Source organism: Bubalus bubalis, chromosome 13 (genome assembly GCF_019923935.1).
Source record: "Bubalus bubalis isolate 160015118507 breed Murrah chromosome 13, NDDB_SH_1, whole genome shotgun sequence".
NCBI classification, from domain to species: Eukaryota; Metazoa; Chordata; class Mammalia; order Artiodactyla; family Bovidae; genus Bubalus; species Bubalus bubalis.
Window position 1 is genome coordinate 75809839 of NC_059169.1, and position 17260 is coordinate 75827098.

The 17260-nt window shown below is 44.3% G+C and overlaps 2 protein-coding genes across 7 annotated transcripts in view; both read left to right on the forward strand.

Moving 5' to 3' along the window:
• LOC123328863 (translation initiation factor IF-2-like) overlaps positions 1-3215 on the forward strand; it is a 384326-nt gene extending 381111 nt beyond the window's left edge. The window contains exon 5 of the mRNA XM_044926892.2: positions 3173-3215. The gene's annotated coding sequence lies outside the window, so the exon portion shown is untranslated. The remainder of the gene's footprint in view (positions 1-3172) is intronic.
• ENOX1 (ecto-NOX disulfide-thiol exchanger 1) overlaps positions 3173-17260 on the forward strand; it is a 303170-nt gene continuing 289082 nt past the window's right edge. For all 6 annotated transcript variants that reach the window (XM_044926837.2, XM_044926836.2, XM_044926838.2 and 3 more), the window contains exon 1: positions 3173-3319. In XM_044926837.2, the coding sequence (XP_044782772.2) occupies positions 3232-3319 (88 nt within the window). In that variant the 5' untranslated portion in view covers positions 3173-3231. The remainder of the gene's footprint in view (positions 3320-17260) is intronic.

The following is a 17260-nucleotide window of genomic DNA, read 5'->3' on the forward strand; positions in this document are numbered from 1 at the left end:
AGACATTCAGTAAGTAGAAGTGAAATTGAAAACAAGGTCAATCTGACTACAGAGTTTTTCATCTTATCAAACTCAGAGATGGAGATGTGGTTTCAGCTACATTAGGATCATTCTTGTTGACAACGTGAATACCTCTTTAAAAACTAATTGACCCATAGTTGAGTATATCAGAGAGTAGAAAGAATTGCATATTACTTTGCCAACAAAGGTCCATCTAGTCAAGGCTATGGTTTTTCCAGTGGTCATGTATGGATGTGAGAGTTGGACTATAAACAAAGCTCAGGGCAGAAGAATTGATGCTTCTGAACTGTGGTGTTAGAGAAGACTCGTGAGAGTCTCTTGGACTGCAAGGAGCTCCAACCAGTCCATCCTAGAGGAGATCAGTCCTGGGTATTCATTGGAAGGACTGATGTTGAAGCTGAAACTCCAGTACTTTGGCTACCTGATGCGAAGAGCTGACTCATTGGAAAAGACCCTGATGCTGGGAGGGATTGGGGGCAGGAGGAGAAGGGGATGACAGAGGATGAGATGGCTGGATGGCATCATCGACTCAATGGACATGGGTTTGGGTGGACTCTGAGAGTTAGTGATGGACAAGGAGGCCTGGCGTGCTGCAGTTCATGGGGTCACAAAGAGTTAGACATGACTGAGCGACTGAAATGAACTGAAGTAGAGAAATTTGTAGGAAATGTACTTAGGAAAATAAAAATACATTGAAGTAATATATTAAAAGAACAACCAGCAAGCTGTCTTAAGGGGGATGAGGTGAGGAATACCTACATATGTACATTAATATACATATGTATGTGTATATATATACACATTTAGGCAATAAAAGGGTGAGTACATAATTGGAAGGTGATCTCGCAACTATTTGCAAGAATCTCATATGTATATAATTTCTAGCTGGATAATGGTGATTTTTTTATATGAATTCTGAAGGCAAGTTGTTGAATGAGTAACTGGAGTTTCACAGCTAACATTGGGTGGTAGGAGTTAAGCAACTGCCTTCCAAGTGAGTGCTCATTTAGTTATCTTAAAGTCAGGTTGTTTCCTGCTGTCTCTCTTCTTATTTAATAAACTTACATAGCTTTTCTTAAAATAGTATTTGTTGGACCAGCCCCCTTACTGTTCTGTTTTTAAATCATTTTCTTGATGTCTGTTTCTTTTTTTCCTCCCTACTTCCCTCCATCTCTCCCTTCATCTCTCCCTCCTCCCTTTCCACCTCCCTCCTCTCCTTCCTTCCTTCTTATTTGAAAATGGATGTGGCATCTACTTCAAATTGACCTTTGATCCAAACTTCTAGAACCAGAATAATAATGAGATGCTGTAAAGATAAATTTGTAAGAGTCCAGCTCACTTTGAACTTGTACTCTGTAGAAAATCACCGAGAATTAAAATGATTTTGACAATACCCTACCTGAAAGTAGTTGTTAGGTAGTTAGCAGTTGGTTTAGGGTAACACCTAAGGTTCTCTGGATAAACTGTCTAGACTAGGGTGACGTACATAGTAAGTACATAGGTGACAAAGTAAAATTCATAAGACTGGGAGCTTGTGGTTCTGTCGGATTGAACACATGCATTTAAATCTTCTTATTCCAAAAATCTCCCTAAAATTTTGGCAAAGAATAAGAAAAAAAAAATACTATACAGAGATAGAGCCTGAGAGAGGGCAGAGAAGCAGGTGGTACTAAACAGGAGATATGAGCAAACTTTGGGAAGCTGGCCCTGTGATGGGGGAACTGGTGAGGGGTCCCGAGAGAAGCCTGCAGATCTATTCTGCAGGATCCTGGGGAGGCTTAGAATGGGCGTGCGAGTGAGCCTGGAGGAGGCTGACAGCGGGTGCAGAGTGATCAATAATACTTGGTGAAAGAGTGCACGTGTGAACTTGGCCCTGTTCCTCTCCCACCCTCACACAGCCGCTCCCAAACCTGTCCCTGATGGAGGCTTGGGGCGTAGTCTTGGGCTCCGAGATGCTCCAGACTCAGGAAACTGAAGCCTAGGATAGAGAGGTGAAACCAGGGGAATTCAGTGCAACTCCATAGAGTGAACAGGTGGGTAAGACCTGCCCGGACTGTCCTACAGCTGAGCCCCCAGAGCATTTGTAGCCACGACAGGCTCTGTAGACAGGAGATTAAAGGATTCTTATGTAGAGAAACTAAATGACCGGACTGGCATTTGGAGTCTCACCCAGTTACCTCGGGGGACACCTGCCGGATAAGCGTACCGGCCCCCAGTCAGTGTTTCCAATTCATTGTGTGAGGACTCACCGTCCCTAAATATAAATAAATTCTTTGTATTACTTATGTATAATACATACGATGACTATCACATATAGATGTGAGTATGGCTCCCAATAGAAAATACAGAATAAAATATTGAGATCAAAATAGAAATGGGTTAGAGGGCTTGGGGAAAATATCGACAATTCAAGAAGCAAAAGAAGAGCTTTTAAAAACCTATAGTATCTTCAGAAAGGTGGGAGACATTATGACATCCATGAAATAAAAGGTAAATTCTATGAAAAAAAGAAACAATCAGAAAATGAGAAAGAGATCTTGGAAATTAAACTCATAGTTAAAAACAAAATTATTCAGAGGTGTAAAAGGTCATGTCATGCAAAGTTTCTAGAAAGTAGATTAACAGGCAGCAGTTATAGCAGGGTAGGGGAGAGAAGGTGAAAAATGGATTGGATCAGCCCACCAGCTTCAGCATTTTACCGTAGCTATTCCCCAAAGGAAAGATAGAAAAAAAAATGATGTATTATATCAAAGAATAATACAGGAAAAATTTCAAACCAGAACAATAGGAATTTCCAGTTTTAAAGGGGAGAAAGTGCCCAGAACAATGGATAAGTAAAGAAGTTTCATTAAGGTTCTTTACTCTGAGGTTTCAGCATCCCAGGGACTTAAAAGATTCCTAAACCTTCCAGCGAAACAAACCAGGTCACAGATGAAAGGTCAAGAGAACAAGTGGCCTTCAGACTTCTCAACTGCAACACTGGACGCTAGAAGACAGTGGAACTCAGCCGTCAGAGTTCTAAAGGGAAATGACTTTTACTTAGAATTAGAAAGCTTAATCAGCAGGCCAAGTGTGAGGGTAGAAGTTAAGATGTTTTTCAGACACACAAGAAAGGTCTCAACAAATTTACCTCCCGTGTACCTTTTCTCAGGAAGCTACTAGAGAATGAGCTCCACAAAAATGAGGCTGTAAACCAAGAAAGAGGCAACCATGGGATCCAGGAGGCGGGGGACCCAGCACAGGCGAGAGGCACAGGGATTTCGCCAGATGGTGTTAAAAAGAAGCCCCAGGACAACAGGTGGGCAGCTGGCCTGGGGAACCACTAGCCTGGACGGACTGAACGGGAGGCCCGTGGAGGGACAAACAGGTCTGAGAGGGTCACTGATGGAGCTGCTCACGTCAGAAAGGGTGGCAGTAGGGCTTTTATGGTTCCTCTGCAAAGTTGAGGGCCGTTAGTAATAAATACACACGAGAAGGAAGAAAAAAGACAGCACAAATGAAAAATATGGATTAAGATAGGAAGTGTGTTCTTGTAGGGCGTGACTTAAAAGTGAACGATATTGCATGGCATAACAATGTAAACAAAGAATATTGATTTAACCCCAGATTCCAGTTTCTGCTAAGTCGCTTCAGTCGTGTCTGACCCTGTGCGACCCCATAGACGGCAGCCCACCAGGCTCCCCCGTCCCTGGGATTCTCCAGGCAAGAACACTGGAGTGGGTTGCCATTTCCTTCTCCAATGCATGAAAGTGAAAAGTGAAAGTGAAGTCGCTCAGTCGTGTCCGACTCCTAGCGACCCCATGGACTGCAGCTCACCAGGTCCCTCCGTCCATGGGATTTTCCAGGCAAAAGTACTGGAGTGGGGTGCCATTGCCTTCTTCGCAAGATTCCAATTTAGCCAACTGGAAAGATGAGAGAAGAATGCTCTTTGGGAAGGGGTGATGGTATAAGAGTGTCGAGTGTTCCTCATTTTACAGAGTAGTAAGACATTAGGTAAGCTCTACAAATGATCATTTAAGAAATATCAGTGTACATGTATCACTTAAATATATGGAATCAGATATCAGAATTGAAAGTTAAAAGCGGTGTCCTTTTCCACGACAGGATTCAACCTCCTTGAGGTGGGGAGGGCTGGGTTAGATTTACTGGTTAGGCTACCTGCCCTGGGCCAGCCCATAGGTATAACCATACTGAAAGGAACCAGTTGAGGCAAAAGTCTTACCTGTATCGGAGGCTGCTCACTTAGGCAAAGCATCATCTTTCATAATAAAAGCAAACCAGACTCTGTGGGAGAAGTTGAGGGTGGGATGATTTAAGAGAATAGCATTGAAACATGTATAATATCATATGTGAAACAGATCACCAGTCCAGGTTCGATGCATGAGACAGGGTGCTCAGGACTGGTGCACTTGGATGATCCAGAGGGATGGGATGGGGAGGGAGGTGGGAGAGGGGTTCAGGAGAGGGGACACATGTACATCCATGGCTGATTCATGTGAATGTATGGCAAAAACCACTACAATATTGTAAAGTAATTAGCCTCCAATTAAAATAAATAAATTAAAAAAAAAGTAAACCACACACACACAAAAGTGGTTTCGGAGGAGAAGGAAGGGGCGGCAGGGACAAGTGGGGTGGGGGGTGGCTGATTTGGGTTCTAGGCCTCTTATACCCTGCTTGCCTTTTTAAGCTCTAGGCATATGTGACTTTGAAAGGTTTTAAGTTGGTTTTTAAATTTACTGGAATCAGAAACAGAGGCTATAAAAGCAAAGTACACAGTACCCCTCTCCCAGAAAAAGCAAAAACAGCTCAAGAAGAGGTCAGTGGTGCTTTTCTTGATCTCTTTCAGGACTTGTTTATCTATCTCATGTCTAATGACAAAATAGAGGCCTGAGAACCGTCTACCGGTCTCATTCCAGCTGACATCTCCTGTCATCTGCAACCACCCCCCATATTCTATGTTTAACTCTACTGGGCCACTTCCTGTTCCCTTTATAATGCCTGTATTTTCCCTCACCTCAGCCTTTGCTTATATAATTGGTGCAGTGATAAATAATTCACCTGCCAATGCAGGAGACAGTGGGTTCAATCCCTGGGTCAGAAAGATACTTGGAGGAGGAAATGAAAACTCACTCCAGTATTCTTGCCTAGAAAATTCCATGGACAAAGGATCCTAGTGGGCTGCAGTCCATGGGGTCACAAAAATATAAAACATAGTTATATTCACCTTCCATTCATATATATCCCCCCAAGATACATACACATCCCTTCCCCAAACCCCCTGGTTCCACCTGCATCTCTTTCTATTTGTATCTCAGCCAGGACCCCCTCTCTGGATCACAGCATCCTCCCCTTTCCTTTAATTCCTCTTGCTTTATCCTTGGCACCACTGACCACACATGGCTTTCAGTCAGTCCTATTTTTTTTTTCCCTTGTCAAGTCTTTTCAGAGTTAGCAGGTAGCAAGGGTAGGAACCATATTGCACAGATATTTATTCCTCTTCCAGAGGCTGGCAGAGTGCTGACATAATACAGGTAATGCCTCAGATAATAATTAAATGAATAAATGAATCTTCCATTACATTTGAAATCTGTTCAGTCATATGGCCCAATGCTAAACATCTGTATCTGTATAAATAAATATTACTGGAAGGAAAGGAATTTATGTGCCTTTTTGTTTTAAGGAAGCTGATGTGTTTTCTCTTAAAAGAGGAAGATCATACTCAGAGCCCAGAGGGTTAGCTGCTCCCTAAAACTTTTGCTTATGTTTCCTTTGTAGGGAACATGGAAAAGTGTCACCCAGAGGGTTTATATTTGACTCTGCAGGGATTATAGGGTAGCTTGGAATTGAGCAAAACATCAGTAGAATGTTGCCTTGGTCTCAGGGTAGAGAAGCTTTTAGATATCTCCCTGTACGTGGTGGACATAGCCCTGTCTAAGATGTAGCAGAAGAGGATAAAGCACTAATATAAAGTAGTGCGTGTGTGCTCAATCCATTTAGTTGTGTCCGACTCTGTGCGACCGTATAGACTGTAGCCTGCCAGGCTTCTCTGCCCGTAGCATTCCTCAGGCAAAGCAAGAATACTGGAGTGTGTTGCCAGGCCCTCCTCCAGGCGATTTTCTCTACCCAGGGATCAAACCTATGTCTTATGTCTCCTGCATTGGCAGACAGGTTCTTTACCACTAGGGCTACCTGGGAAACCAATATGAAGCAGATTTTCAGGAAATAGTCAGTGATAACACAGTCATCTGGTTGACCAGCCACTAGGATTTCCAACCCCAGCTTTGCACCTAATTGCTCTTTCTACTCCATCAGGCTTTACACCACGCTGCTCACATCTCCTTATAACCACTCAGATGATCCCCTAACAAATTAAATCACAAGACGAATCTAAAATGTTTCCTTTGTAAAGATAACAGAATATGCCCATCCGTGTTATGGTGTATGTGAACAGTGGAGTAACCATGAAGCCATTAGCAAGAATGAGGTAGATCTCCACGTTCTGATACAGCAAGGGCTTTAATATATATTGCTAAAGGGAAAAAGTAAATGTGGAATAAGATGGGCTTCTTCATGTCTACTCAGATACCATCTTTTCCATGAAGCCCTCCTTAACCACTCCATTTATAGTTGCAAACACGTGCCCTCCACTGCTGGCTTTTTCTTCATTACCATTTATTCCCATTTGACATAATGTGTATTTGTCTGTGATGTAGCTCGCCCACTCGAATGTCAGGTGATGAGGGATGGTGCATGTTTTATTTACTGCTTCTCCCCCTGGAAAAATAAATGACTGGAATGAATGAATTTGTGTGGGAAAGCTGATTATTTGCATAGGAGGTTACTATTTGCACAGAATTTCTAGAAACCGACAGAAAGGTAACAGTAGTTCTCTCTATACAACATAGGGCACGTGGGAGGAAGGCAGACTCTTACTGTTTCTATCTTCACCATGGACGTGCATCACTTTCTAAAATAAAGACACAAGTGTAATAGAGAATCCATCTAAAATGTTTCTCCACTGGCTATAGTAAAATATAAGTTATTTAGTCAGCACTGTTTATTTCTGTTCCTGAGATAATGGACACCAGTCAGAATTTCTCTTCTTTCCAGAAGTCAAGTTGTATATGGACCACCATTCAAGTCCACAGTTTATATTTTATGAAGCCTTTACCAACAGAGACTTTTTATTTTCCATCACAGAAACCATCTGTACTTAGGTTGTGGTGAGGAAAAATTGGGTTTCTAGGTCAGATGTATTTATATCTTCCGAGTCTCAGCTAAGTGACCTGTGGCAGGTTACTTAACCGTCCTGAGTCTTATTTCCCTTCCCTATAATATTGGGATAATTCTTCTTAAAAGCAAAGGATATTGTCCAAGCAAAACAAGGTGAAATGTGTGTATTCAGGGCCTCACAGTATCTAGTGCAAAGCAGGGCTCAGTAAATGTTAAGTTCTTCTGTTTTCCCTGCAGAAGCTGACCCAGGAATATTCTTATCCCTAATGACTCAAAGCATCATCAAGGTCCCAGCATCACTGAGGACTTTATTAGAAATGCAAAGTTTCAATCCCCAGCTGATCCAATGAATCAGAATTAGATGTTGCCATTTAACAAAATACCCAAGTGATTCCTAGGCACAATAAAGTTTGAGAAGCTCTGTTTTTATGTTTCTTACAGCAGTGTTCCAGACAGGCTCATATTAGTCTTGTTTTTTATGTTCGGTATTTTGTGAGATGTATTTTGAGGTCTCAGAGTCTTCCAGATGCCTGGGAGGCACTGCTCTTACCCAGAGTTAGCTAATTCCTAGGGCTTCCCTTGTGGCTCAGCTGGTAAAGAATCCACCTCCAATCTGGGAGACCTGGGTTCGATCTCTGGGTTGGGAAGATCCCCTGGAGAAGGGAAAGGCTACCCACTCCAGTATTCTGGCCCGGAGAATCCCATGGACTGTATAGTCCATGGGGTCGCAAAGAGTTGCACACAACTGAGCGACTTCCACACACTCACACAGAGATAGCAAACAGCTTGCCTGGGATCACACCGTTGGTTTGCAGGTGAACCAGTCCTGAGGCTGTGTCCACACCTGCCCCTTTTTATCAGGCTCTTGTTATCCAGAGCACTATCCCCGTGCCCCAGATTATACCAGGGCCAGCTGCTGGCAGTCGTCCCAATGCCTTAGAACACGCTGAAAATATTTAAGCTGCCAAATTCAGAACCTTCTTACCTTGCAGAAACCACAGGAGAGACTTTTGTCCACACTTTTCCCTTATTTCCTCTGCTCGTGGGCAATCCTGGTGCCTCCCCACGTGGGCCTGCGTGGCCCATTGTGGCACTGCACACCCCTCCTCTTGGGAACTATAGGCAACAAACTGTCTTTTCAGTGACACATGTCTCCCAATCTGCTAGCCGTGTCATTGTTCAGTCACTGAGTCATGTCCGACTCTTTGCGACCCCATGGAACTGTAGCCCGCCTGGCTCCTCTGTCCATGGGATTTCCCAGGCAAGAATCCTGGAGTTGCCTTTTCCTTTTCCAGGGGTCTTCCCGACCCAGGGATCTAACCCACGTCTCCTGCGTTGGTGGGCAGACTCTTTACCACCGAGCTGCCTGGGCAACCGCAGCCCTGGATACTTTTGAAAACAAGCTGCCCCCGTGAAACTTTCTTTCCTAGTGAAGTGCCACCTGCCAGTCCTTCCCATTCACCTTGGCAACTGGAGTTTCATTTAGAGAAGTGGTGAAGGGTGCACAGTAGAGCCAGGCGTTCTGGTGGGCATGGCTAACAGGCTGAAACACGGGCAGACTCTTAAGCCACCTCGTCAGGCTGAACTTACTTTTAAATAAAGACGATCAAGGAGAGCTGTGAACAGGGTTGTAAATCTGCTTAACGCAGTCTGACTGCATTGAATGCCAGTAATGCTCCTTAAGCATAAGCTTTGCATACTCCAGAAACGGCTATTACAAATGCTTAGGCCCTCCAAGATAATGGAACCATTTGAATTGAAACACACTTATTTACAGTAGTCTGAGACATCCAGGAAACAAGTGAAAACCGGCCACCCACATCCATTCATTTCTTCCCTGTGGTTTCTTAATACCATGGGTATGTTTTAGGTAGAGATCACTCCTACCAGGGAGCGGCTTTCAGGTCACCCAGCAGCTTCCCTCGCCACGCTTGCATTTACCTCTTGGGCTTCCCTGGTGTCTCAATCAGTGCAGGACTCACAGGAGACACAGGTTCGGTTCCCGGGTTGGGAAGATCCCCTAGAGAAGGAAATGGAAACCCACCCCAGTGTTCTTGCCTGGGAAATCCTATGGACAGAGGAGCTTGGCGGGCTACAGTCCATGGGGTCGCAAAGAGTTGGACATAACTGAAACAACTTGAGTTTTTCTTTTTCCTTTTTCTTCTCTTCTGCTTTGAAAAGAATCTTGATGTATGGAAGTGAGCTAACTGAAGCTGAAGTTCATAGAAGCAAATATTAAAAGAGTATAAAAGGGATTTTTCTCCCTAAGACTCAAAGAAAAAAATACAGTAAGGAATATCTATTTCAGAAATATTCCACATGTGTTAGGTAGGATGATGAGAACAGAAGATAATAATTTCATGGTAGCTTTTCCCTTATAAAAATTTTTGCTGCAGTTTTATTAAGGAAATAGGATTTGGTTAGCAGCTTTTAATTAGAAATATTAGATAAGGAAAATTTTCATTATTTTATGACTATCAGTTGTGCTTCCATAAAAAAATTAACTCTTGTCACTGACCACTCCCACACACACACAAGGTGATGGGTATGTTAACTGCTTTATTGTGGTCATTTCACAATATAATGTGTGTTGATAAAAAAAATTAATCAATAATAAATCTAAGAAAGAAGTGTAAATTTTATTCAAGCCAACCTGGGGATTATAACCTGAAAGACAGTTCAGAACTTTGAAAGCTGTTCCAAAGAGGTAAAGTGGGGAGGTTGGTGTATATGTGACTTTTGGAGAAGGGGGTGCATGCAATTAAGCAAGCATTTTGGTAGAAGGTTACTGCTGGTTGCAAGGAAGAGAAGTGTTTCATGGTTTTAGGGCTTTTCTACATTCAGAGGATACAAGGATCTGAGAGCTGATAAAATTTTCTCCTAAAATGTCTAGTGATCTTAGGGTCAATTTTGCCAGTTTTCCTAGAGCACGAAGTAACTGCATCCTAATCTTTGCCCCAAATTCTTTTGAGGGTGTGTTGTAGGTCAGCAATTGCAGTGGTTAATGACTTGAGTCTTGTAGAACTGGATGGTGAACAACCTTCTTTATTTTACAGTCCCTCCTTTTCAGTCTGAATTTCACCCACGGTTTTGGAGGCATACCCAGGACCAATTTGTCCCACTGTGCTAGGAATGTTCATTTCCAGGTCAGGCAAGGATTTCATTGATAGGCTTCTCAATGTGCTGTTAGCGCACTAGGTCTCATTAACAGTAGCCAAAAGCCCAGTTTTATAGGTAAGGGAACCAAGACTCTGCTATGGTTCAGGAAATGTCTTTGTCTAATCCACATCTAGAGTTTTCTCTTCTCACATCTAGAGTTACATCTGCCATCATGGATGTTAATAGAACTCTGTGTTTGGTATATTGTTTCAAGTCACCTGGTCATCTTTTTTTTTTTATCACTTTACCATTTATCATTGCATTTGATAGTACAAGAAACAATAATCTTGTAAAATAGAATACAAGTAGTATAATACAAGAATGCAAGTAATACAGCTAGTAACATTACAAGGTCGTAAATATTTAAGCTCAGAACTTCCATTAGTGCAGCCCAGGATCTCCTCGATCTTTTGATCAGTCTTTTCTACACCAGTCACTATCTTTAAGGGGAATAATATATTGGCTCTGTATGTGCAGAGATGTGTACACATACAAGGCAAGTGGTGGGTCATCGTGACCCCTTACAGGATTGAGAAAGGAATGCTTCTCTTCCAAGGAGTCACATGGCTGGTGCCAGAAGAGAAATCGATCTTTATGGTTGAACTGGCCTTTTTGCCATTTGGGAGGTCTGGTTAACACATGAAGCAGCTTCACAGTGCACACTTGAGGGGAGGGAGGAGGCCCAAACAGGCAGAGGGGGGAAAAAAAATCTGTGTTTAAATTTTTTTTCGTTATGCCTTCAATTATGAATTGTTATTTCGTTGTATGTATTGGGTTGACCAAAAAGTTCCTTCGAGTTTTCCCATAAGATGTTATGAAAAAGCCCAAACATTGTGTTTGGTCAGCCCAGTATATCAAATCATCATGTTTATACAAATGTCATACAAATTTATTTGTCAGTTATACTTTGATCAGCCTGGGGGTGGGGGAACTTATTTGTCATGACTGCGAAAGGAAACTTGGGCTGCAGATAGCAGGATTTTGCTTAACATTCGTGGCCCAATCAGATTCAACATTACTGGCCGAACAGTCTCTAAAATTTGACTTGTAGTCAAATTTTTTGGGCCTACCAAAAAAAAAAAAAAAAAAAAAAAGACAGCATCCCCTGAAGCCACAGGCTTGTTGGTGGTAGGTATTTTGTTTCATTGCTCCCTGACCCTATTCCAAGAAACCTAATTCGCCCAAGGGAGTCTCACACAGGAAAGGAGTGTTTGCATCTGTTTAGGGAAATGTGCCCAAAATGACTTAAAATAATGACTTACTTAGAACACGGAACCCAATGGAATGGAATGGATTGATAAGCCAGTTTAAGCAAGCTGAGAGCCACCCAGGCCTCGCTGTTATAAAAGGAGCCCTGCAGTTTGCCCAGACCATCTGCCAAGCCCCATCCCCATTCAAGGAACGTTCTCTCTCTCAGCTCTGTTCAAAACTCCGACTCTTCCAAACGCCTCGAGGCACGAGATCTCTTCTTAAATTGCTCTTAGACTTCTAAAATGGTGCGGATTTCTCGGTTCAGCCCTGCAGACCCCAGGGTAGAAATTGCTCTCCGAGGTATGTTACCCATTTTAAACTTCCTCCAGCCCTTCTGGTGACCGCAGCAAGCTGGGTGGTGGGGGTAGTGCTCTGCCCAGAAGGTAAAGCCTGCTCTTGGTGGCCAGGAGAGGTGGTGGGTGTGAACGAAGCCTGTCTTCCCTCCAGGGAGAGCCGGGCTCAGCTTCTTTCTCACTTATTGAACTTAAAATGAACCGGGCAGGCAGAAGTAAGGGGCTGACATTTCATCTAGCAGAATGAAGGATGAATTGAGGCAAAGAAAAAAGAAGGAAAGAAAACACTGCCCTGCCAGGCTCTTTTGTGCTGCTTCATTTCCCGTTTCTGTGGCTTTGTCTTTTTTTCTCTTCACTTGTCTGCCAAGGAAATATAGTTGATTTGTTTATATAACCCTAGCCTCAAGGTTGGCAGCAGCTCTCAAGGGTCAGCTGCTGCTGTTGCTGCTGCTGCTGCTGCTAAGCCGCTTCAGTCGTGTCCGACTCTGTGCGACCCTATAGACGGCAGCCCACCAGGCTCCCCCGTCCCTGGGATTCTCCAGGCAAGAACACTGGAGTGGGTTGCCATTTCCTTCTCCAATGCATGAAAGTGAAGGGTCAGAGGTGACAACAAAAGCTTCCTAAAATATATTTTGAAAATCTGCAGCTAGATTAATTTCTTTCCTTCTTAATCTTTCTCCATATTTAATATAAAAACAAAAAAAAAAAAAAAAACAAAAAACAGCTCAACCTTTGACCATGATTTAGTTAGCAAGTTTGAACTGAAACTTCTGTTCTTGCAGGGTGGTAATGAGAGTTGCCCTTTTTTAAAAAATTTAGATCCGTCTTTGCACAATTAGCAAATTATGAAAGGACCTTTCCTTCAGAGTCTGCAAGCACTTGCTTGTTTCCACTAATAAGAGAACATGTTTTACAAGGTTCATGTTGATTAATTGACAAATGCTGATAAAATCAAAGCAGGGCTAAAATGCAGCGCACCAGCTGCAGCGTAATTTACTTTTGGTCAATAATGTTTCAAGCGCCTATACGTTTATGGTTTCACCTTTCAATAAATATTACTGTCATAAGTAATTGAAACGTCCATTGTGGAAATGTTATCTCTGAGGATGACTGTCAGGAACCCTAGCTAGGATGAAACATTTCTATGTTTGTATATGTTTTTTTCTGCTCAATTAAAAGCATCAGTTGCTGTGAGCATTTTAAAGATGGATCTTTTCTATTTTATGTGAAATGAACACTAACCTCTTTTAATATATTTTGAAAATCATGTACCCTTGATTAACCTAAGTATAGAGTTCCAAACATTCATGGAGTTCTTAAGCCATAAAAATAAGTAGCTAAATGCTCTAAGCTACTAGGCTTACTTACACCATTCACTAGAAGCCTGATCGTCTAAGCTCCTTGCCATCTAACTGTTTGGGCAGCTCTGCTGTGCTCCATTAGAGGCCTATAGCTGACTGCTTACTCTCGATGTGTTTCAGGCATCAGAGATGCTGGGCCAAACCCACATTCCTGCTTTTGCTTATGAGTAAGTACCTGTCCATCTCCTGCATCTCAGGTCAGACCTGAAGGTGCCAAGGATCCCAGAAGAAGGGAAATGCACGCAGGGTCACAGACCATCCTGCGGAGTCCCCACTCCTGTCCCGTGGTGGTCCATGCTCACCGGACAGACTCACGTGCTCAGGAGCTGAGGCTCTCGTGCTCAGGAACACCCTAGCGTGTATTAATAGATTCAGGACTCCCACCCGTCTGATAGTTGTGTTTTGGATATCTTCAGAAGTCCAGCCTCATCCACATTCCTGGGAGGTTAGATATCCTTCAAACGTAGCTTGACATGCTCTTATCAACAAAGTCATTCTAACTCAGCAAATATTTGCCAGTTCTACTAAAGGCCAGGTCCTGCCCTGGGCCCTGAGGATGGATATAAACCCAGACTCGCTACCCTGAGGGAACTTACAGTATCTGATCATAACTGTCAGTATTTGCAGTTTGTTGTCTGAAAGATGTCTTTACGTAGTTTGCCAAATTTTGAAGGATCCCCATAGTGTGCCTGCCACTGTTCTAGGTGTTCAGGAAATACTCCAGATGTTTTCTTTCTCGAGTAATTAGCAGAGACCCCTATGTCCTGGTGGCTCCCTAAGGCAAATCTCATTTGTGAGTGTTCTGTGGGAGCTGCCTCAATTGTTGGTTGGGTAACAGCTGTTCCCAAGGGTACCACAGCTGCCGGTTCTGAATGGATGTCAGTGGAACTGAGCTGAGACCATCGCTCCTTGTCATTGTTCAGTCTCTAAGTCGTGTCCAACTCTGCGACCCCGTGGACTGCAGCACACCAGGCTTCCCTGGCCTTCACTGTCTCCCAGAACTTGCTCAAACTCATATCTGTTGAGTCAGTGATGCCATCCAACCATCTTACCCTCTGTTGTCCCCTTCTCTTCCTGCTTCAGTCTTTCCCAGCATCGGGGTCTTTTCCAATGAGTCGGCTCTTCGCATAAAGTGGCCAAAGTATTGGAGCTTCAACTTCAGCATCAGTCCTTCCCATGAAGATTCAGGGTTGATTGCCTTTAGGATGGACTGGTTGGATCTCCTTGCTGTCCTAGGGACTCTCAAGAGTCTTCTCCAGCACCACAGTGCAAAAGCATCACTCTAAATTCAGGCAGAGGATGCATCGCCTTCAGGATGGGCTTGAAGATCCTGGGGAATGAGGGAGTTGAGGACAATATGGGCCACTTAGAATCAAGCTGATTTTGGAATGTCAAGGCACGTTAACCTGACAAGCCAGGGCTGAGGGCTGGGCAGAAGTCACAATTCAGTGACTGACCAGACAGTAAGACTAGAAGGCAGACGAGTGGAGGCCACCAGTTGGAAGAGATCAGAGCAGGTGAGTCTTTGGAAGCGTCAGCCCAGCCAGCTTGTGTGCATTCCGGAAGCTCAGCCCCTGCTGGTGGGGTGGATCCAGCCGCCACGGGAATGAGGCTTGAAGATGGTAACCCTCTGGCACTAAACTTGGTCATAGAAAGTAAAATGTGCCTCTAGTCACCTAGGTCACAGGCTGAGAGCAGACCAGGAAGCATGACAGAGAATTTCTGAGCGTGGGCTCAACATGTTGTCTCAGCCCAGATGTCAGTAAGACGGTGTCTGGCCCGAGGTAGACACTGTTCCGCCAAACTGACCTGCATCCGAAGAGGGAGGCAGGTTCCAGAATGAAGCAGTTTGTACGCAGCAATATAAAAATTAAATTGCCCTGGCAGTTAATGGAGACACACACACAGAAAAATCCAGAGGAGTGTCAAACACATAAGGGGGAGGATCATGTCTCAGTGACACATGTGTTGCCCCTTTGCGGGTGTCGTCCCCTCCCTTGGTTTCTTTCCTGTGGGGCCCACTTAGCAAGGGGAGGGCAGAGCTGCACAGAACCTGGGAAGTTGGTAATGTGTGTGGTTAGCTGTCAGCTGGCTGGAGAGGTTTTTGTTGCGGGAACATTTGGAAAGAAAGAAGTGAGGAAGGGAGGGTAGAGGATCTAAGCCCCGCAGAAGTCCCTGGTGTAAGTCCAGGAGGCCAGAGCCGGGAGGCTTGCTGGCAACTCTCCCAGCATCTTTCGGGCTCTTCCCTTGGGAAGGTGCTGCCTGCCTGTCTCCATCCCCCGGGGGCTCTCTCAGGTCGATGGTGATGGCTGCCAGTGAGAAGAGTGGGAAAGGTGATTCCAGGAGACCTTTTTTAAAAAATGTCCCACATCACCAAGTTGGGCAGGGGGGACAAGAGAAAGACCACCCACCCCGCAAGCAGGCATCTGTCATGCCCCCTGCCATTCTGAGCCCTGAAGCCATGAAGGGCCCGCTCACACTCCTGAGTCAGTATTCCCTGTTCTGACACTAGGTGGGGCATTGTTATTATTACAGGGGCTCTAACACGTGCAAATATGAAACCCAGAAGGACGATAACATTTCTTTAGAACATCACGTTGTGCTGCTAAATCAGAGGACACTGGGGGAGGAAGGCCAGTGCCAAGTGTGTAATCCACACCCTGGCCTTTCCTCTCCGCCCGGGAGAGCCACGACCAGCCCAAGCTCAGGCAGCGAGTCAGCAGCAGACCCGGAGCCACAGGCAGCCCACACACCCGCCTGGGGAGGAGGGGGACCCGTGGATGCCAGGGAGGCACTCGCTCAGCTCTCTAAAGCTGCCTTCTTTTACAAGGGGAATAATAAGAGGGTTAATCCCCAAGGCTCATCTTCCTAAATCCATTCTCCCTACAGCTTGGCTCTGCTTGTCCGTGGCTCAAAGTAAACACTGCACACAGTCTGGATACTTGGTTTATCTTTTTAACCTCTCTTGGACACACAATCACACACACACATACACTTACACATATGCGTACACCTCTTTGAAAAAAATACCAATATGAATGAATTAACTTCATTTTGTAAAATGTGAAGAAGCAAATGTATAACCCTATTATAGTTAGGTTCCAGCTGCCTTCAGATCAGTTCAGTTCAGTCGCTCAGTGGTGTCCGACTCTTTGCGACCCCATGAATCGCAGCACGCCAGGCCTCCCTCTCCATCACCAACTCCCGGAGTTCACTCAAACTCATGTCCATCGAGTCAGTGATGCCATCCAGCCATCTCATCCTCTGTCTTCCACTTCTCCTCCTGCTCCCAATCCCTCCCAGCATCAAGGTCTTTTCCAATAAGTCAACTCTTCACATGAAGTGGCCAAAGTATTGGAGTTTCAGCTTTAGCATCAGTCCCTCCAATGAACACCCAGGACTAATCTCCTTTAGGATGGACTGGTTGGATCTCCTTACAGTCCACGGACTCTCAAGAGTCTTCTCCAGCACCACAGTTCAAAAAGCATCAATTCTTCAGTGCTCAGCTTTCTTCACAGTCCAACTCTCACATCCATACATGACCACTGGAAAAACCATAGCCTTGACTAGACGGACCTTTGTTGGCAAAATAATGTCTCTGCTTTTCAATATGCTATCTAAGTTGGTCATAACTTTCCTTCCAAGGAGTAAGCGTCTTTTAATTTCATGGCTGCAGTCAGCATCTGCAGTGATTTTGGAGCCCCAAAAAATAGTCTGACACTGTTTCCACTGTTTCCCCAGCTATTTCTCATGAAGTGATGGGACCAGATGCCATGATCTTCGTTTTCTGAATGTTGAGCTTTAAGCCAACTTTTTCACTCTCCACTTTAACTTTCATCAAGAGGCTTTTTAGTTCCTCTTCACTTTCTGCCATAGGGGTGGTGTCATCTGCATATCTGAGGTTATTGATACTTCTCCCGGCAATTCTTGGTTCCAGCT